The sequence below is a fragment of the Sipha flava genome, unplaced genomic scaffold, assembly GCF_003268045.1.
Source record: "Sipha flava isolate LNK unplaced genomic scaffold, YSA_version1 65_pilon_pilon, whole genome shotgun sequence".
Classification (NCBI taxonomy): domain Eukaryota; kingdom Metazoa; phylum Arthropoda; class Insecta; order Hemiptera; family Aphididae; genus Sipha; species Sipha flava.
Window position 1 is genome coordinate 2,086,184 of NW_020273605.1, and position 22,162 is coordinate 2,108,345.

The 22,162-nt window shown below is 27.9% G+C and overlaps 2 protein-coding genes across 3 annotated transcripts in view; both read right to left on the reverse strand.

Annotated features, from left to right (window-relative positions):
- LOC112691628 (protein artichoke) overlaps positions 1–5,121 on the reverse strand; it is a 30,053-nt gene extending 24,932 nt beyond the window's left edge. The window contains exon 1 of one of the 2 annotated variants that reach the window (XM_025565962.1): positions 4,385–5,115. The gene's annotated coding sequence lies outside the window, so the exon portion shown is untranslated. Of the gene's footprint in view, positions 1–4,384 lie in introns of both variants that reach the window. The other variant, XM_025565963.1, reaches the window with a different exon arrangement.
- A 5,624-nt stretch (positions 5,122–10,745) lies between these two features.
- Positions 10,746–14,787, reverse strand: LOC112691692 (probable DNA primase large subunit). Its single transcript, XM_025566051.1, has 10 exons — positions 14,631–14,787; positions 14,084–14,238; positions 13,879–13,994; positions 13,307–13,525; positions 12,378–12,596; positions 12,070–12,210; positions 11,631–11,813; positions 11,365–11,560; positions 11,107–11,304; positions 10,746–11,042 (listed from the first exon to the last, which is right to left on the reverse strand). The coding sequence occupies exons 2-10, from the start codon at positions 14,226–14,228 to the stop codon at positions 10,975–10,977; spliced, it is 1,485 nt and encodes a 494-aa protein (XP_025421836.1). The 5' UTR covers positions 14,229–14,238; positions 14,631–14,787; the 3' UTR covers positions 10,746–10,974.
- Between the last annotated feature and the right edge of the window lie 7,375 nt (positions 14,788–22,162).

A 22,162-nucleotide genomic window follows, 5' to 3' on the forward strand; every position in this document is an offset into this window, starting at 1 on the left:
ACGAAAATTGAATGTAAACACATTCGAGTTACGCTTCATGAACTAACTGTTTATCAAATTTCATACGGCCGACAAATCCTGTTGGGACGTTCGTACTCATCGTACGTACTCCCGTAGAGCATAGCGGATTTCAAATAAATTACGACGAAACGTCATCTCACATGTAGTACAAAACTTGAAATCGTAACACGTATTTGCGATAATCGTCAACAGAAAATAGGGTTCTAAAGGCGGTGATGGATGATCTGTCATAAATTGAAAATTAACATCAAATGAGAGATTCCACATCATTCCGTGTAAAAATGACTCTTGATGTGTACATTTTATTAGTTCATTTAATTTATGTTTAATTATTTATTGTAACTGAAAATCAGAGGAAAATAAATTACGCTATTTGAGCTTTTCCTTATAACTTTTATATTATTTGATTATTTATTCAAATAATGTAAGATATAATATTTAAGAAATTTAAAAAAAAATAAATAAAATAATTTCCATAATACAATTATATACAATATATATATGTATATATATTTTTAATGATTTTTTTGGGCAAAGCGACTAGTTGTATAAATATTAATTCATCAAAGTCAAATAAATAAATAAAAAAAGTATTAAAAAAATGTTACTTTATAAATATTAACATTATTAATATGTACACCATAACACATAAGATGAAACTCAAAATGAAACAAAAATTCAAAATTTTTGAAAAGCAAAAGTTTAAGTACAAGGAATATTAATAACGTCTCGCCAAAATGTGGAAATACTAATCATTCATTAAGCAGTTTAGCCTTGTAAATATTCATTATGCACCTATAGTTCTTATTTTATAAACAATAAATATATTTGACCAGTTAACATATTAACTTAAGAAATACTAAAACTTTGTTATTGGAGTATCAATTATAATGCACTATTATTTATCATACCTAGATACTCCTATTACGAAATTTGTTTGTTAGAAAGTAGATACATTTGTATATACAACTATGCTTAAGTTAACATTGATTTAATACATGGATAAAAACATATATTACATATAGTGATATTATAATTATTTTAACAAAAAAAAAAAAACCAAACAAAATCGACTATTATACAATAAAAAAAACATTCTTTCATTGTTCTGTTGAGGAAATTGTTAACTTAGCTGACACGATTGTTTTTGTGACACCAGTCGAAACGAAACTTTCTTTATTTTATTATAACTCATAATATATACCTAATACTAATTGGTACCTATTATTTTTCAAATAATTTAAAGCTCATATAAAAAGTAACCAGTTTAAAATATAATTGTTGCATCAATATTAATATATGAGCAACTAATTCAAATGTTTCCACATACTTGGGATGTTAATTAAAAATAAATTTACTGCGGAAACTATTTCTTATATTTGAGTGAAAAAAGAATGTTAGTACGTGCGATTTGTGATTTAAACCAATGTCATGTATGTCTTATTAAAGTGTTAAAGTACAAATATATAAATATGTACTTAAGTTAATTTCGTAAGTACTTATTAAATAATTTAAGTATTTCAACGATAAAGATTACATGAAGAAATTTGATTCGATATACAAAAAAATTAATTTTCTTTATTTATTTACAATATTATTTTATTACGGGCTGTGTCGTATTACATAGTGTGAAAATGTATACATAATATTGGTTACATTGTTTGTTATTAAATATGTATAAATTAATTTAACTACTATTATTTAACTTAACATATATATAATGAAATAATTACAAATTAATATTATATAAATATTAAACAAAATCAAATATATAAGTATTACTTGCGTTCATCAAAATATTATGGGGAGAACTTAAAATATAATTTATATTTGAGAAAATTGGGTAAAATGACAAAGGGTTTCTTGAATTAAGATTGTTTATTTTAAAATTAATTAAAGACAGCAGTTCTGGACAATTAATAACACCAGTTAATAATTTATGTAAAAGTTTTGATAGCAGATGTAAACGACTATTAGTTTATGAAGTAAGATTAAGAAAGATTAAAACAACGTCATAATAACTATGGGAATGCCAAAAAATATTAAATTTAAAAGAAACAAATCGTAAAAAAATATTTTGAACAGATTCTACTTTGTTTAATTGTGTTATTTAACCAGACTAAAGGACAGTATTCTAAATTAGAACGAACTAAAGAGCAATAAAGTAATTTCAGAGAAATAGGATCTGAAAAAGAGCCACAAGTACGCTTGATGAAACCTATAATTCGCATAGCTTTATTTTTTATCATTTCTCAGTGAAGAGAAAAATGTAATTTAGTATCGAAAATTATTCCCAGGTCTTTAAAATGAGAAACGAATTCTATTTTGTAATCAGATATATAATATTAAAAGTTGATTGGATTTTTTTACTAGGTAAAAGTGCATAAACTTACATTTATTAATATTTAAAGATAAATTGTTTAAATTACACCACTTTATTAAGTTGTTGTTATCAGATTGTAAATTAATTGCGTCTTGTTCTGTTTTGATTATCTTTATTAATTTAGGCTCGTCAGTGAAGAGAAGAATTTCGGAGTTTTTAATAGCTTTAAGAAGGTCGTTTATAAATATATTAAAAAGTAAAGTGGACAGGTGGTCTCCTTGGGGAACACCAGAAGGGACGTGGAATTGGGCAGATTGGAAATTAAGATGTTTAACAATTTGTTTACGGTTAGAAAGAAATGATTGGAACCAATGAAGTAAAGAACCAGAGAAACCGAATGCTTGTAATTTCTTTACTAGAATTTAATGATTTACTCTATCAAATGCCTTGGAAAAATCAGTGTAAATAATATCTGTTTGCACGTTTGATTTGAAAGATTGAATGATTATATTTTTAGTGATTGATAGATTAAGACAGGTCGATAAAGAATACACAAAGGAATTTGATTGAATATAAAAAAAAAAAGAATTTTACATCTTCTAATAAAAAAAAAAAAACCACAAAAGTTCCAGAATAAATAAATAATACCAGTATTATTAAAGGGTTGATATCTGTTAATTCTCCATTTGAAGTGTAGGAATGAAGCGGTATGCTTAATTAGAAAATTACATTTTTTTTAAATGTTTTTAAATGATTTAAGCTTAATAACAATTATGACCGAATAATATAACAAATATGTTTAATTAAGAACTGATTTTAATATCATTCATACATACTCTTACGTATTAATTATCAGATCATTTAAATAAAACGTGTACGTAACTATGAATAAAATTAAAAATATGAAATATCTAACAGTTATAGTGCTATATTGTTATGTATGTAATCATTATATAATTGTAAAACCATGTTGGATTGTATAAATAACCGATAAAAGCTACACGGGTACTGTTTACAAACAATTATTTATCTTTTAGGATGATTAAAAAATCAATAGTAATTATTAATACTAAGTTTTATCAAATATTTTAATATTATAGTAAAAAAATGATGTTATAGTAATGGATCGAATGGAGGCAATCGGGTTGTGTTCAATTGCCACGTTATAATCTGTATATATAAAATACATTCCTACAGATTTCATATGCTTATACTTAATGCATAGTTAAAAACATTTGAATGTATCAAACTATGTACAGATATTTATTACATGATTACATTCAGTTAAACAATTTATACTTTTATCGTCAAATCTAAACATCTTTATAAATAGGTAATTTGTCACATTAACATTGTAAATTTATGATTTGTATTTTCCAGTCCAAATGTATACGTTATGAATATGATATATCCATCCACGACAAATTGATGTTGAATTGTATTCGTTTTCATGATTGAAAATCCTTTTGTTAATAATTGTAGACACTTTCGTGATTGGTGTGTCGAATTTATAATTCAAAACATGTTTAAAAATTACGTACCATTTGGTGGTACCAAATACGTACGATGATTTTAAGTTTCGATATAGAAATAGTGTACGGCTTCCGACAGCAGGGCACTAGACGTACACTGACGAATTATTGGTCGCAACTAAACAAATTATACCTTAATAGCTCCTCTTTTACCCGCAGTAAAAGCGTTAAAAATTACTAAACGTATGCGCGAATATAAATGCTATTATATTATGCGCGCGACATGAATTCGCGCGTACGTGCACGTATCTTATAAGTAATCATCTATACTGCATGGATGCTAAGCATAGTTAGAAAATACTTTCGGTGGTAAATAAATCACTACAAATTTATAGGGTCACTAAAACAACAACCTCTAATCCGTACAAAAAAAAAAAAAAAAAAACACTTTCGGTCGCAAATGAATCACTACTGATAGCACATAGAGTCACCAAAATAAAATGTGCGAAAAAATACTTCGACAAGTGTAAAATGGTTTATCGATTATGTATAGTACATTTCATTTTACCTTGTACAGCATGGTCTTGATCGTCTTATGAATTGAATATTATCTCATTTGTCCATTCGGTACGAGTACCGGATTAACTTGTGTATTTCTGTCAGGTGTGTAGACCTCGAACGTTGTTGGAAAGCTTGTTTCGCAAAAAAAGGGGAACAAAAATGATCAGTGGAACGACGCCCGGAAGGACGTAAGTATGCGTGAACGGTTGAAAAAAACTACCGAAATTTTCGTACAACGCGATATCGAGCGGACAAAAAAAAAACCCCCGTTGAAAACTCGACGAATCTGACGAGCACGTTATCGACTATGTCCTGGAACAGCCGTAGGTACGTTCTCGAACACAAGCCAAACACCGGCACGCGACTGATTTTAATATCGTTTACTATATAAGAGCCCATCTTTCCACCATGCTTCACTGGACCGTGAAAGATTTCCCTACCACGCGGGTTGCTCTAGTTTTCAGTGCTCGGCGCATTATTATTACTCGGAGAGAGATAACCGGATTTCGGCTAATAAGTAACGAGGAAGGTACACAGAAATGTCACCGAACAATGTTGACGACGGTGATCGCGACGATAACGATGACGATGATGATGATGATGATAATGATGAGGATATTGACAACAAAAGCGTATCCGTGCACACGTCTGTGCACGTGCGTATGATGTGTGATTGTGATTTGCATAATATTTTTACGGGACAATAAAAATGTGCGCACAATGGTGGTTGCGACCGCGCTCTGCTTTTATTGTTTTTAAACAGGAGGCACTCGATATGAATAAGACTTTATTATTTATTGTTATAAGCGGTACATTGTGTTTTATTATTTTATTTCTTCGTAATTACTGTTTAATCAGTATGAATCCGATAACATACGTTGCGCACATTAATGATAATTAACGAGGAGAATTTCGCGGACGGACTGTTTGGAAATTTACGCGAACGCCGCGACGTGTGTAACGGTGACGTAACGTCCGGAAAAGTCGTGCCTCGCCGTAATAAATATTATTTTATCGTAATAATGTAACACAAATGCATTGTCTATAGAGCGGGTGCGAAATAAAATGCGCACTATAATATAGTGTTATGTTATGCGCTCGTAAATGAAATTAAGCAACGCGTTCTGCACATCAGATTATTATTGTTATTACATATACCTAATGCGAGCATATTCTAATCGACGTTGCACTATTAGTATGATTCCGGTTGGGAATCCGACAGACTTGAGTAAAATATTTTTTTTAAGGATTTTGGGTACATACTTCGAGTAGGTAATCAAAAAAAAAAAAAAATAAATAAAAAAAAAAATTCAACATTCACATTCGAATAATTTATGATAAATAATATTCCCCGAGAATTTGAAATACTTCGCAGAAAGAATACCAAATATATTTAGAATATTTTTTTATTTTTTTCTGTAGTTATCGATACCAAAAATAATAATTCAAATTTTATTAAATCATTAATATTTTCAATTCGATGTTTATGGGTGAACAGAATAAAATAATTGATAACATACACACATATATTAGTTATAAATGATATCAATTAAAATTGTAATATTGTGATCATTTAAAAATTAAATTCGGTAAGTATGTAAATTTTTTTATAAAACTTAATAATGAACAATGATAGATACTCGCAATTGATTTTAGTATTGAAATTAAATACTATATTTGGTTACAGTCAGTGGTTGAATTGGAAAAAAAAATAAAGGTGGACTCTAAATGTAGCTGAACAATTAGCGTTCCAAAGCAAATTAATCTAAAAAAAACCGTGGGGGACTTTGTCCCCCCCACCACCTAAATGCATCTACAATATAAATAATTAAATATATCTAATGATTAACACAGATATCTATAACAAATAATAAACAATACTAATAGGTATTTATTTGTATTAATTCTATCAACACAGCAACACGTCTAGCAAATTTAAAATCTAAAATGTAAATATATAGCCACATGATAAAATTAATTAATCAATTAACTTTCAATTTAAAATAATTCATGTATTTTACTGTTGCCTACAAAAAGTAAATATTAAATTTATAGATTATAAATGTTACTCTTTAATTAGTATATTAATTTTTTTTTGTCAATATTAATTTTAATATTTGAAGTTTAATATTAGTCAAATAATTTATTTCATCCCGTCACATTATTTTTAGGACTAAGATTTGCTGAGAGTTAAATAATAATTATTTTTATCATGTATGATAAAATGTATGACCAAAAAAATTTAATGAACTTTTAACTGTATTTATTAACTTTTTTTTTAGGTAGGTACTAGGTACTTAAGTAAAAAGGGCTAATAACTTTTTTTGGAAAATCAAGTTTTTTTTATAAATTTTATCAAATTACAAAAAAATAAAAATTGCCGGGACTGACGTTCATTGATAATCAGATTGTACATCAGTTTTTCTAATAAATTTTATTTCTACTTTTTTTTTTTTTTTAAGGCGGGATTTATGAGGGTGGATTATCAAAAAAAAATAAAAGTACACCGGTAAGAGGAATCTGCGCACGTCTATGATTTATTATTAAATTAAAGTGTTTTAATTACCTTGGTTATTGTTTTTCTTTTTATTGAAAAAGTCCGATATGGACAATTTTTGACGTTTATTCATGTTTATTTGTTTATTGCTGACGTGACATGTAGGACTGTAGGAGTGCGGTTGAGGTGTTTACTATTTTCAACAAAATTACAATTTATAAATTACATACGGGAGTACGCGACAAGCTAACATAATACTGATTACTCATTCGTGGCGCACCTCGTTTCCAAATAAAATATAAATAATATTTAATTTTCCTTGAAAAGGATCACCATTTGTTAATCGTCGATAACTAAAACAACGGACGGATTCTCAAAATACGGAGTCAATATATTATTATTGTCAATGGTTTACTAAGGATCGTTATATCGGTACACCCAGGGAAGTTTTCGTAATAATTATATTTTTAGCAATTTAGCAGCTTATACCACGAATACGCAGTGGAAACACTTGAAACGTGTTACATAAATTATATAACATTATTATATATTTTATTATTGCGTTCCTAGTATACATATGTGCTAATAATAATGAACAGATTACGAACTAATACCAAAAATTAAATAAAATATTAATCGTTTCCAATTTTTTTTCATATTTATTTAATTTTTCTTAGAAACAAATTCATATTCATGTAATTGTTGAAGGACGCTGCGTCCCCTGCGTTCCTTGATGAATTAAATTAAGGGGTACGCTATAATATGAAGAAAAATGAAGAGTAGCTCAGACCCTCTGCGTCCCCCCCCCAATTCAACCACTGGTTACAGTTATAATACGAGTACAATAGTTAGTATTTGTATACTAGATGTAACCAAAAGAACTGACCGATGTATAACCTACACATGTGCTCACTTGTGTTTTTATTAAAATTATATTTATTTTAAATATTAAACTAACAAAAATCATATAATATCCAAGTAAAAAATAAAAATACTCAAAAATATAAAACAATAAAAGATATTACATAGTTAATTATAATTAATTAATTAAATTATTTAAGTAAATTATTTCTATTGCATTCTATATATGTATAAACTAATAAATAAATAATATATTACACTTTAACATTAATACATTTTCAACATTTTTATCATAATACCTATTTATTTATTTTTTGACTGCAGTACTGCTAGTGAATTGTGTATTAAATTTAAAAACACATTTTTAAATGTTAGTATTTCAAAAAATCTAAATTTTAGATTTTTTTCAGAACTTTTTAATAAAAAATTAAACATTTTTTGCTCTATGGAAAGATTTACTTTTCGAGTGCATGTAAACTCTGTTACAAGTACCTTTTTTTACTGTAAACTCCGGCAGAAAAAAGAAACAGGTAAAATTGAGTTCATGTAAACTCCGTCAGTGAAGAAAATCAAGTAGTAGTATAAAATTAATATGATATATTATTAAAAAAAAATTATAATATAATATAATATCATATCGTTGACATTAAATATTTAAATCATATTAAAAAAAAGCATAATAAATAATCGTTATACCTAATAATCCAAGTATATATGTTTATGTCATGTATGTAAACTAAAATTATGTAATACAAATTGTAAATATTCTAAGTCTTGTATTACTCCATAAGTGTACCAATTTATAGTATCCTGAAACACTGTAATTTTTTTTTCGATTTTTTTAGCTTATTTACTTGAGATATGCCATTTAGTTTGATATAAGTATGGGTTTGAAATTCGGTAAGAACTTTACTAAAAATATGAACATTCAATTGACTTTTATAAAATTAATTTTATAGATGACCATGAAAGGATTCACAGGCAAAACACAATAAAAACTGGCAGAATTATATATACCCATTACAGGTAAGAAAAAAAATGACGGAGTTTACATTAGACCTTTTATTACCTTTCTACTCAACCGATATTCTGGCGGAGTTTACAATCGCCCCTATTTTCAATTTGTTTTCAGATCAGTAAAAAATTCTTTGTATCATCACTTATATTATTATCTGATACCTCAGTTTCGGATATTTGATTAGGTATTTGGTTTGATTTGATATTTGATTTATTTGACAGGTATTTGATTGTTTAAACATTTTCGGGCAAAAAATCTTCAAAAAATGATGATGCCTTATATTTTTTACTAACATTGGTTAGCCAGATAGGTTTAAAAAAAGTATGAGAAGCAGTTGCAGACAATAAAAGCGGAATATTTCTATATATATATATCGTTCAGATACGGTCTTTTGATTTTGAATACAAAAAGTTGTTTTACGTTAACTTAATATTTTTTGGGAACTATTAACGTGTAAGTATTTAGAAAAAATAATAACCGCTAACCACGAATTGAAAGTTAAAGACTTTATTTTTTCAAATCGAAGTGAAATACAATTTATTAAAAACGGTTGCTCCTTAAGTTTGACAGTAATTAAAAGAAAATATTGAATCATTCAAAAAAATGGACTTCTTTAAAATAATGATATCGATAATTGGTTATCACATTATAATAGCAACAGAATAAAATGCTCACGCGCTATACAAACAACCAGCACTAAGCTTTTTCATTTATATAAGTTACTTTTCTTATGCATTAGGATACTCTAGCATTTTTAAATTGAATGGTATACTTAGTGATGGATAATTATCGGAGTATTATGTAAACCACCAATTTTTTTTTTTTTTTTTAAGAGACTAAATTTATGACAAAATACTTGTTTACAGTATTTATACTAAGTCTGCATTCCATTGAATTATATGACACTTTTAAAGGTAACAACAAAAACAATTATCTTATGTAAAAATATTTAAATAATTGAAAAAATACATAATGTAGAAACCAAAACTTTCTAGCTTCACTCAGATTTAAAATGGAAATGTTCTACATGACGCATCGACATAATAATGCTATACGAGAAACAATAGGTAGTTGAAATACATTTGAAAATAACAAAAACTTATTATATTCAGTAAATAGTTTTCAAATAAGGAAGTGGTATAAATACTTAAAAACATTATAATTTTAGTAAAATTTCTGTACAAGAGAAATGATTAAGTGTATTACGATTTACCAGTATTTGAATAATCTTAAGCATGACGATATAAAGATTTAATCACAGATCCTTAAATATTATTGAGATGTACGTAGCAGGTTCGGTGTGAACAATAAAATATCCAAAACCTAAGTACTATTATGGACTATTGCCAAAATAATGGCAAATATTATTTCGAGTTTTTAGAAAAATTTTACCGTTGGAAAAATAACACTAATTATTGTGAAACCAGTAAGTTACTTACTTAATTCAGAATAAAATGTGAAATTCTTGTAATAGGTAATAGTCATAATAATCTATCGTTAAAATCTATAGATGAATCGACCGGTGTTAAAGAGGGCTAATCCTCTTTTCATTTGGGACGTTACTTTATCTACACAAAAAGTATTTGTTCTATAATAATGTTATAATAAAATTGTTTTGGCTGAGACATTTAATATCTGGCATTCATTAATCTTATTTAAAAAAAAAAAGTTTCCGCAAAAAATTATTGAAGTTCCTCCAAGGGTTCGACGGGTAAAAGTTGAGAAACACTGATTTAAGCCATAAGATGATGTAAAATTTGTATCATCTTTACATTTTCAGTTAAAGTATCAATGAAAATGTATTACATTTTCCCTCTTATCATAGTTCTATAGATCAATGTGGTTCCTAAACTTTGAGGCGTACCTCCCTTAGGAGGTGGAAGCATTTAATGGGAAAGACATCAACTAAATATTTATTTTGTGTATTACACTAACATATATTTATTTTAAGATCGACAATAATTTGTCTATATTTAAATAATAAAATATTTTGTATACTTATTTGTTGGAGGATTCATTAAGTTTTTTTTAGTTAATTTTGGAATTGGCTGACTCAAAAAAGTTGGGGAACTGGATAATAATCATACATTCAAGTAATAATAATATAAAAATGATAAAAACTACAGTAATCATAGTTTAACAATACAAACAATGTAAACAGTTTTATCTTAAATTAATTTTTTTATTTTAAAATAAGTTTAATAAGTTTAGGTATATATTACTAACAATCCATACTTTCCTCCAGTTCTGCCATTGATAGGTCATCCATAACTGAAGAATTGACTAGAGCTGTAATATATTATAATTAGATTTGACTAACAATAAAATATCATAAAATATAAAAATAACTCACAATCATTAAGAAAAGATTCTCCATTATGATTAGATTCTTCATTAGTACGCCCTTTTAATTTCTGACTTTCTTCAAAGAATTGATTCGGGTGGTTTATAGCTGTAGAACGAGGTGATATACCATGTTTTGCTTCAAAATACTTAGTACAGGCAATTTGATAATGACCGTTTTGAGAAAGATTAAGGATTTCTTGAATACCTTAACATGACAATATAAAATTAAAATGTAAATATAATTGACAGCTAATACTGTCCATACTTTGAGCTGAAATATTTGTAGTCTCGAGTAATTGTTTCAATGCTTGACTACTGGTGTGCTTATATGGACAACCATGATACTCATCAATGCCTACTGCACCCATAATTATTTTCATACAACTGTATGGTGTGTAGTTGGTTTTTTTACCTTCTTTGCCGTAATTATGTTTTATATTGTAACTATACTGTTTGTCAAACTAAATATAAAATAATATAAATATTTGGTATTATTATAAAATCATTATTAAACTTTTATAAAATTTTTACTTTATCTGCATCCATTTTTTTAGTGAATTCTGATTTCCAAAATACCAATGCTTCTTCGAGAGACAAACCAGCTCCTTTTAAAAATAAACCATACTGTTGACGAGCTTGATGTTTTAAATGATGTTCACTTCTCAAATTTACATGTAAACGTTTCATGCATAAAGGAAATGAATCCTTGGATGCCTAGAGTTTAAAAAATTAAAAAAAATCATAAGTTTTATTACATTAATTTGTTTTTAAATATAGATATTTTAGAAAATCAAATATTATGTTTATTTCTCTATAAAATACTTAAACTATGAAATGAATCTTATATGAGAACATCATAATTTAATTATTTTTTACATGAAAAAATGAATGCTATGGCATTATTTATTCAATTAAATTATTTCTATTTATTGGTATAATATATTTTCAATTATATAATAATATATCTCACATGATCAATGGTACTAATAGATAATGTAGACATGTTTTCTGCAACAGAGTAATTTTTACCCATGTATGATTGATGTAAGTATTTAATAAAAGCTCCAAATCGTTCATCTTCACATATGACACTGAATTTTTGAAAACATTTCTAAATCATAAAAATATTACATAATAAGTTATACCATTCATCAAAAATAAATTAATGACATAAATAATAGCATGTTAATAAATTTAATTATTACAAACAGACAATATTTTAAAGGAAACAATTCAATAAGATATATTAATAAATATAAAATTTAAAATAAAACTCACAATAAGTTCTTGGGAAAGCTCAGATCGAAATGTTTGACAAATTCCTGAAATAACATCATTTTGTACGACATAAGCAAATCCATCGCTTAAGAAAACTTTCCTATTACGGACTAAATCTAACACTTGTGTCCAATGAACTTTAAAGTATTCATTAGTACTTCCAGAAGTTGTAAAAGAACGCATATTTTCAGTCAATATATTTTGTTCTTCTTCATTAACCTAAAAATCATTGATTAAACATACGTCATTAAAGTTGATTTTTATTGATATAATTTAATTATTAATTATGATTACAAAATATTTTTCGTTTTTTAGTTAACAAATATATTAATATTTATGATTTGTTATAATAGGTAATCAAGCTAAATGAATTGACTAGGTGAAGACACTACAATCTGAAATGATGTAGAAATTTAACTTGTAATCTTGATATATGATTGGATATGCAAAACTTGAAATGATTACAACCATTTTGATATAATTAATAATATGTATACTGTAATTACATAATTTTGTAAATTATTTTGTTTAGTTTCATGATAAAATACTTCACTAAAATTGTTTTAATTATTTTTATTTTTTATTTCATTTTTCAACACAAGCCATTTTATAAAAATAATTTGTACTTTTGTAATTTGTATTTAATATTTTAACCAGATAATATTTAATAATACATTTTTTAAGTTTCCCACATTATTTTTTAGTAATAAAAAATATTGATATGCTTTTTTTTATTAATTATATTTTTTAAAAGGCATAACTTATAACTGAATCGAATTATTTTTGGAAATAGGTAAGTATATTTGTCAAGCATTGTGAAGCCTTTGTCTTCAAGAATGTATTCATTAACTAGTTTATAAAATTTAATATATTAATAAATATTTCCAAATAATAATAAAATAATATATAATAATATACTCAGTACTTACTGCAGAATAATTTGTGTTATTGTATGACAAAAATTTTAATTTCTCAGATTTTGATAGAAGTGACCAGCGTAATTTAAATAATTCTATTTCTCTGTTAATATACCATTTTCGCAACTCATCATTTTTACAATAAACAAGTCTAAGAATAAAATGTGAGCATAAATCTCTTTTTCTTGCTTCACAGTTTTCATTATAGTCTTTGTATACACCACCATTTATCTAGAAGAAATTATCTAATAAATAAACAAAATTATTTGTTTTCTTTATATTTATGATTATTGTAGTCAATAATTGTCACATAAACTTACATACACAATATAAATTTATGTAAATTCAACATAGATACAAATCCATTGTTTTTCAATGAATAGAATCGATAAATATACCACCTATATTTAAATGTACTATTATGAATAAACAAATAATTTACTCAAGTGATTATTTAAAATGTTTAGAAATAAATTCATAGTTAAATAATACAAATTTAGTGTTGACAAAAAAAGATACTCAAATAAAAATTAGTATCTACGAAGTTAAAATTCCAAAACATTATTTTAAAACTATTAAGTTACCAATTTAAACATGTGTTTAAGTCCTTCTTTTTTTATTTCTTGAAGTACTGATTTAATATAATCTTCATAGTTATTTGTATTTCCTTTCAAACTCAATTGTTCGAGGATTTGTAAAACTAAAGATAACATAGAATTAATAAATACAAATTAACTTAAAAAAAAATTTTGAGAGAAATAAAATTATATGAAGCATTGCTTTTCTTACCTTTCAGTCTTTCAATTGCCCATTCTTCAAATTCGTCCAAATTTATATCTAAATCAGGGATTTCACGATAAAGTTGCAGATCGTGATCATACTTATTTTTATCATCTGAAACTCCAAGACTTTTTCTACTCGGTGTAAAATTCATTGTAGGTATTCTTTAAAAATATGAAATAATATTATATTAATTACCTAAGCCTATTCAGAATTCAAAAACAATATATTTTGATGAAATTAAATTACTTAAGTTGCAAAAAAAGATTAACACAATTATGTTCACTGTTAGTGGTACGCGTATGAACAAAATTTAAAGAATATGTATTGATTTTTAGAAAAATAAATACTACGGTGTTGAAGTGTACTGATCGCAATTACTATAGTTCATTGATTATATGCGTATTGAATACGTACGTGACGACTATATACGATTCGATTCTGTTTTTTTTATCGGATATCAAACGAATAAAAAATGATTACATAGGAGTCGTACGAACCGGTTGCAAACGTGCTGAACACAAACCGAATGAAAACAGCAGTTCAGAGTACTCACCAAATAGATTCTCGTTGAGCCGTTGAAATGGTTTAACGACCGTTTGCCGGATATTCAGCGGGGACATTGACGGGAACTCGTAGAACAAGAAAAACTATGTGCGTGAAATGTAGGTTCCCGGAGTCCGTACGATTGCCAGTATCACTTTTGTCTGTATCGTATTTGGCGGGAAACGATAAAACAAGATTACAGACGAACGCGCGAGGAGTGTACCTCCACGAACCGCCTCCAAGGGTCAGCTGGGCGCGCGTGCGCGCACGTATTTTTTCCAACACGACTGTCAATTATCATTATTATTACATTGTAATCGTCTAAGCACACGCGTGATTTACGTTTTCCGCGATCGGCACTCGTACGCAACTGCAACTTCAATGTTTCTACGTTTGAATTGAACCATGTGTCCAAGGCCGGACTGGCCAGGCGGGATACTTCATTGGGAAATTAGGAGCTTCCCAGTGGGCCGCTTGTACTCGTTGGAAAGTATTTTTTCAGGTTTATCGGTTTAAGCTCTTTGTGTCGACAAACATTGACTTCCCCATTTTCTAACGCGATTGCATTAGAAACTGTCTAAAATTGAATGAACGGTCTTTTAATTTTTAATGATTATATGAAGTGTTCAAATTCTCAAAATAATATACAATCGTTTTATAAGAAAATATACGATTTTTTATGGTTGTCTTCACTATACCGTAGGTGGACATCGGGGAGGGGGCTTAGCCCACAAAAATATTTGAATAGCCTCTTTAAAATCTAAACTTTGTTAGAAATGTTATTTTTTGTTTTTATAATTATCTGTTCGTTTTTTTGAAATCGTAAAATAATAAATAATAAAATACTATTTACAATAGCATTAACAATACCAATTAGTTCGGCTACTAGCGAAAGAAGTTTCAGTGCAATGAAAAAAATAAAAACTTGGCTAAGGACATCATTTGATCAAGATAGGTTCAGCGATCTTTCAATACTATATGTATATTAAAAAAGATATATCGAAAAATATAAAAAGCGATGATATTTTGAGTATCTTTGCTAATACAAATAGTTATTTGCCATTAAAATAAAATACTAATTATTTTTAAAATATACGTTATTTAGTGTTTTTTTAATACAGTTTAAACATATCTATATTTTTAAGAGTAATAATTTTTACTTATGTATGGTTAGAGGGTGTGGGGGCGAAACCCCTGCGGATTATTTTACATTGAATTATTATAGCTTCCCCAAAAATTCAACCAAATGTCCGCCTACACATTATACCTTTGGTATATCTAAGTGGGCCGTTTTATTTTTTTCTTCTCGGTATCTAACCGACCCTACTGTGTCATTCACCAGTAGGCTTAGGGACTTCTAGCGTTTGCATACTTTTTTTAATTGTTAAATATAGCAGAGTGCAAAATAAATTCGTTTCTCGATGCTATGATATCAGATCTAAAATTTGAATATGCATATTTTTGCATATTTGATAAATTTTGCAGGAGAATGCATATTTTAACATTATTATGCTTATTTTGCATATTTTGACAAATTTTTCAAATTTATTATTTAAAATTAAAAACTATGGATACATATAACTTTATATACATATTTCAAACGACCGAAAAAAAATGTACTAAGAGGACTTAATACTTCCAGTAATATGCTATTTGCAAACTACCTCACATTTCTCGTTATAATTTTTGTTTAAGTATAAATAATACTATAAACCCGTATCGATCGTATCTGCATATCGACCGAATGTCGATAAAGATAATAGTTGATATAGAATAATTATTTATTTAGTTTTCAGTTCAGTCGATTATTATCTGTCGTTATTTTTGCGTCTCGCAACCACGCAACGTCGAATCATACATAAAACGTCGTACGTATTTTGTAACGTTGTGTAATGTCGAAAGTACAACAGTTTACGAGTAGCCGACTACAAAGTTTTGTTTTGGGGTTTAAAGATACATTTACATCCGATGGATACGTTTTATTCTGAGTACTATGTGGTCATTTTTTTTTTTTTTTTTTTTAATGCATATAAATGCATATTATAATGCATATTTTAATTACTATAGAAGTAAATTTGCTTGCATATCTGTGTATTTTTTAAAGCTATAAGTCCCTAAGTCTACTCATCAGTAATAATTAGGGCTCGAAATTTTGATTACCTTAAAATCATTAAAAAATGACCTAATAAAATTATAAATATTTGTTTTAAATTAATAAAAATACATTTCTTTAAAATATTTTACTTTATTTTACTATAATATTTTATATAAATTTATCAAAGCTTACAAATTACTCAAAATATGACATAAAAATGACAACATTAGTATAAGTATTATTTCGACTAGTAATCGTATAATATAATAATTTATATAGATAAAATAATAAAGTATACAAGAGAGAAAGACATATTTATTTATATATAATATAATTATTATATTATTAATAGTGTATTTTACATACCTATCAATTTTTTGTCTGTATATTGAGATGTTAAAACCCTTGTTGTATCAAACCAAACACTTCCCTTCAAGCTTTTCGTTTTTCTTTGCGGTCTGAAAACTTATCTGACGTCTTTTTCCATAAAACAAGTCTGTTTTCAATAAATAACCGAAATTAATAGCTGTCTAACCGACTATTCTGTTATACATCAATTTGAGGTGTCAAATTTGAGATGTAAATTTCAAACTCTTCCTCTGACGACACATTAATTGTTAATTCTTGATAATGACGAATGGACGAATATTGAAAAAAAAAAATACTAATCGGTCGCACGTTTAATTACTGCGTGTGTGTTCTCTATCTACCATTTTAATGCATTTCCACTGAGATTGCGCGGTATTTATACCGTGCGATAAGTTAAGGCGCACGCGACAGCTTCTGAAATGTCATGCATAAATTTTTGTTTTCTATTCAATTTAATATATTTTAACAAAATGCGCCGTAAATTTACGGCGCGGTAAAATAACACCCGTGTGTTGCCATTTTTCATAAATTACTTGTGGAGACTGCCATCTCCCAACATTGCACAACCGATCTATGGTACCGACATCAGTGTTTTTCGATTTTTTTTCTTCTCAGAAATTCTGGGTTTTTTTTTGTGGAATATATCAACACCGTCAGCTTTGCTATATTGTCCAATTAACCCTTTCCGTCATACATTTTTATTTTTAGAAAAAAATTTTTTTTTTTGACTATTTTAAATTAAACTTAAATTTAAAAAAATTTTAAAGTTTGTCCCAAACTGATCGGACAGCCTGATCCTGAGATATAATGCGTCCTCTCAAGAGGACAAGATGACATAAAGGTATTTATCTAAGTCAAATATAAAAATACGACAATATTTAAATACTTATAATACTTTAAGAATGTTTTATTAAGAAAATGTTTATATTATTAGTTAATAATTAATGAAATTAAAATTATAATACATTACAATATTACATGGACAAAATTTAAATAAATATATTTAAAATCATATTTTATTTAAAATGAAATGACTCAAAACAATTTTGCTTACGTGCTATGCATAGATTGACGTTGCATTTTTTACAACTTATATACGTTTTAGATTTACAACCTAAATTTTTGCATCTTCCAGCTTCTTTCTTATCCAGGAATACTGGTGTGTGTCCTATATCATCGAATTTCACATCTTAGCTGTTTAGTTTTTGGTGTTGAAGAAGATGGGGACGGACTATTACTAGGACGACCTCTTTTTTTATAATTGATTTACCTGATAATATTAATGGTTCAGGTACTGTCGAAAATGTATAAGGTCAAACATTTTTTTTTTGTGGTCTTAAAGATTTTGCTTCTTTTTTGTATTCCACCCACGAATTAACTGCAGCTATATCAATCCCATGCGTTATACGGCGTAATGTTCACTTCTACCTTCAAGTAATTTCATATCCTTATGACAATAAGTATCACCCAAATCATCTTCGTTAGCCAATTCCTCAATATCAGAGTCATCTGTCATGACTGTATGGTCAAAAAATGTGAAACTGCTGCATAACAATGCAACTCTATACCCACCATATAGTCTTGATCTGGTACCTTAAGATTTTTGTTTTGTTTGGTCCATTAAAAAAAACATGTAGGAAGAACTTATTTTTAAAATTAGGAGGAGGTCATTACTGAGTACTTCGATGGAAAATGTGCTACTTTTTCGAGTCACTCCATCGTTGAGAAAAATGCATGCATATGGTGACTATATAGAAAAATAGTAAAACATATCTTATTTATCATGTAAAAGTTTTAAATTAATAAAATCAGTTTTTCATTATTCAGTATATTTTTGTAACTTATTTATCGAACAGCTTACGTAGTTTTATTTGTATTGACGAAAAACAAATTTTGTGTCACTATATAAGCATTTGTTACGTTCAATGGTAGTTAATGTCATTTGCTCGTAAATTAAAGTTTAAAAAAATAATAAAAAAAAATTTCAAAAAATTTTACTTACCGCTATTCCATGATCATTTAAGTACACAAAATGACATATTTATAAAGACAATTTTACGGCCTTTAATTTTTGTTTTGTACTTTTCAGCTATAAGTTCAAAATTAAACAAGTTATAGTGTAAAATTGAAAAAAAGGGTACCTACGCACCCCCTTTTTAAGGGATGGAGAGCTATGCACAAGGGACATGTCTGGGGACCTTTAATAAGTCAATCAGTAAGCTATAGACTGATAGTGTACCAAAATTCATCTTTCGAGGAATTAGTTCCAATCTTTTTCCTAATTTAACTGAACTATTTACAGAATGTCCCGAAAAAAAAATTGTCTCAACTGACCACATTATTTATGTATTTTCTATAGTAAGAATAATACTGTATTTATGAACAAATGATATATGATGTGGTACTTGACTATTTAATATATATGTCTACTAGACTATTTCTATAAAAAAATATGCTATGAATAAAATGTTCTTGTATTATACAATTATAATTTATTTATTATTATATAATTAACTATTAATAATAAATAAGCATTGAACCATAAATTGAGAACCTTAAAACATTTCAATGAACTATTAAAGTGCAATTGAATACAATAAATGCAACCCGGTTAAAATCATTTTTCTATTTTTTTTTTTTTTTTTTTTATAAAATTATTTTTAAATAAGCATAGAGCACTGTGGGATTTAAGTAATAAAAATCACTCACAATTTAATTTAATTAAAATAGGCACTTTATTATATAAATATGTATGTACAAATATCGATACGCGTTACTATTGCGGAGGAATTGCCGAATATATCGCGGAGTGTAATTCACGGTGTGTCGCGGATTATACTCTCACGGACTGATTGATTGAGCGTCTGACCAGCCGGTATAAATATATCCGCGTCGATTATCTAGAACATTCTCGAAACGAAATAATCATCGCATATTCTAGAACATGGGATTTCCCCTTATCCACCGACAACATTGTAAACAACCCGGACGACTCGTGGCGCGTTGTTTACGTCACCACAGCACCATTAAAATATAACAAACGTTTAAAATAATTTTTAAGTTTTTGAAATATTTCGTGGGGGGGGGGGCTGTAGCCCACTATGCACTCCTCCTATATACGTCACTGCGACGTATTATGTTATCGTGTGCGGTTAGGTTAGCGATGGCGTGCCTACTGCACAAAAATAGCATTGATCTTAGAATATCTAAAAGGTTCATGAGGATCTATCTCCTATATTTTCCGCGGGTAGGTAGGTCCCATAGAGGGGCACCAATTTTTTTTTTGCGCCGGGGCGCAAAATGTTTAAATACGGCACTGAGTACAGTGCATTTTAGAATATTTTATTACTCTTCAATCATTAATTTAATTTTAAATAGGATTTTTGTAATATTTCGTTGTCTTTGCCAATTGGTTAATAATAACTGTAACATAATAATTGATAATTTTTAAAAGAAAATTATACTTAAAATAATATTCATATTTAATACCAATGAATGTATAAAATTAATCAGATATGTTTGTGGTTGCGTGAAATACGTTTTATATTGTACACATTCTTAAAATAGACTGAAATTGTGTCATTGTCTTTCGAGAAATAATTACAACAGTCACCTTATCCGAGTGTCAATCTTCTACATTGTAAACGTAATGTTTTTTTTTTTTTCTGACAATGCGTTAATGTATTATCTTTGTATAATATATTATATAGTTGTAGGTTCTATAGATACCTTATAAAAATGTGTTCGAAGTCGGGCCATTAATATCCAAGGACCAAGAGTGTAACAATAAATATCAGTCTGTCGCCCGTGTCAATTGTTGACTGTGCATTAAGATTAAAATACATGCAATTGCTTTGTCGTAAAATAACAAACTACATCGGAAGAATTAAAAATCATATTTGAGAAGGATACATAAATGTGTTTCAATTAGTATTTTAGGCGAGTCCGGGTTCAAAGAACTTACTTCGATTTCCATACTATTATTATTTATCCAACTAAAACATTTATACAAAATCATTTATACGGTGGTCAACTAGAGTGACATCAATAGCGTGTCTTATTGAATAAGCTGATAAACTCGGGAAAAATGTGGATAACGAACATTGAACGGCGGCGGCAATAGCATGAATAAATATTAGCCTTTTCCACCAATCGAAACGGGTAGTGGCGCATTCAATATAAACGCGCCCCGGGGCAAAATAATTTTTTCGCCCTTACCCCTTACAAAAAAAAAAAATATATATATATATATAAATAAATTCAAAGTTAAGTAATAAAAAATTAATTTTATGACACAAATTATATATCAGTTGTTTTGCGATATTGTATTAGATAATTTTATAGTAATACATATCCTAACGTTAACCTAATTTTTTTTTTCAGTGAATATTATCTTAAATATATTTATATATTAAATATAGAAAATGGAATCAGGAATTAATACAAAACACACTGTTTAAATAATTGACAGTCAACTGTTTGACAAGAATTATGTTCATATTCGCTAAACGGTCTAATTTTTTCGAATATTCAACGACAAAGTCGAAATAATAATATTTCTCTAAGTGCAGTGAATCAAAAATATTTCTACACCATATTAATATCAACATTTGCAAGCTTATGTTGTTATTTAACAGTCTTAAATGAACTGCTCTGAGTGCCTGCCCGTAAACGGAACCTCCTGTCAACAACCATTTACCAAATTCATTCGCTAAAGATCGTAAACAATTGTACTGCCCGTGGCGAGATTATCAATCTCTGTTCATCGGCATGTTCCGGTGTAACTTGACAGAATATTGATGAACACGAACAGCAGGACGATAATCTATTACAGTTAGAACCGTGTTAAGAGGGGGGTCAAAAGAGGCAATTGCCCCCGGGCACCGTAGTTTTTCAAAAGTGAGGGGGCGTCTTTATCTGCACTTAATATGCTACCTGTGCCCAGTGACCCCGTAGAAAAAATTTTGCCCGGGGCGCTGAAATGTTTGACACGGCTCTGATTACACTATAAGTACAACCTGTCGACGTCTCTCAACAATCGCATTATTACCGATGCACCGTGAATGCAGATCCAGATG

Bases quoted from the DNA above. Each gene is read 5' to 3' on its own strand.
- LOC112691692 (XM_025566051.1), bottom strand. From the start codon at position 14,228: ATGAATTTTACACCGAGTAGAAAAAGTCTTGGAGTTTCAGATGATAAA. The intron at 13,526-13,878 runs GTAACTTAATAG...AATTTCTTCTAG, and splicing joins TTAAACACATGTTTAAATTG to ATAAATGGTGGTGTATACAA. The intron at 12,211-12,377 runs GTGAGTTTTATT...TTTATGATTTAG, and splicing joins AGCTTTCCCAAGAACTTATT to AAATGTTTTCAAAAATTCAG.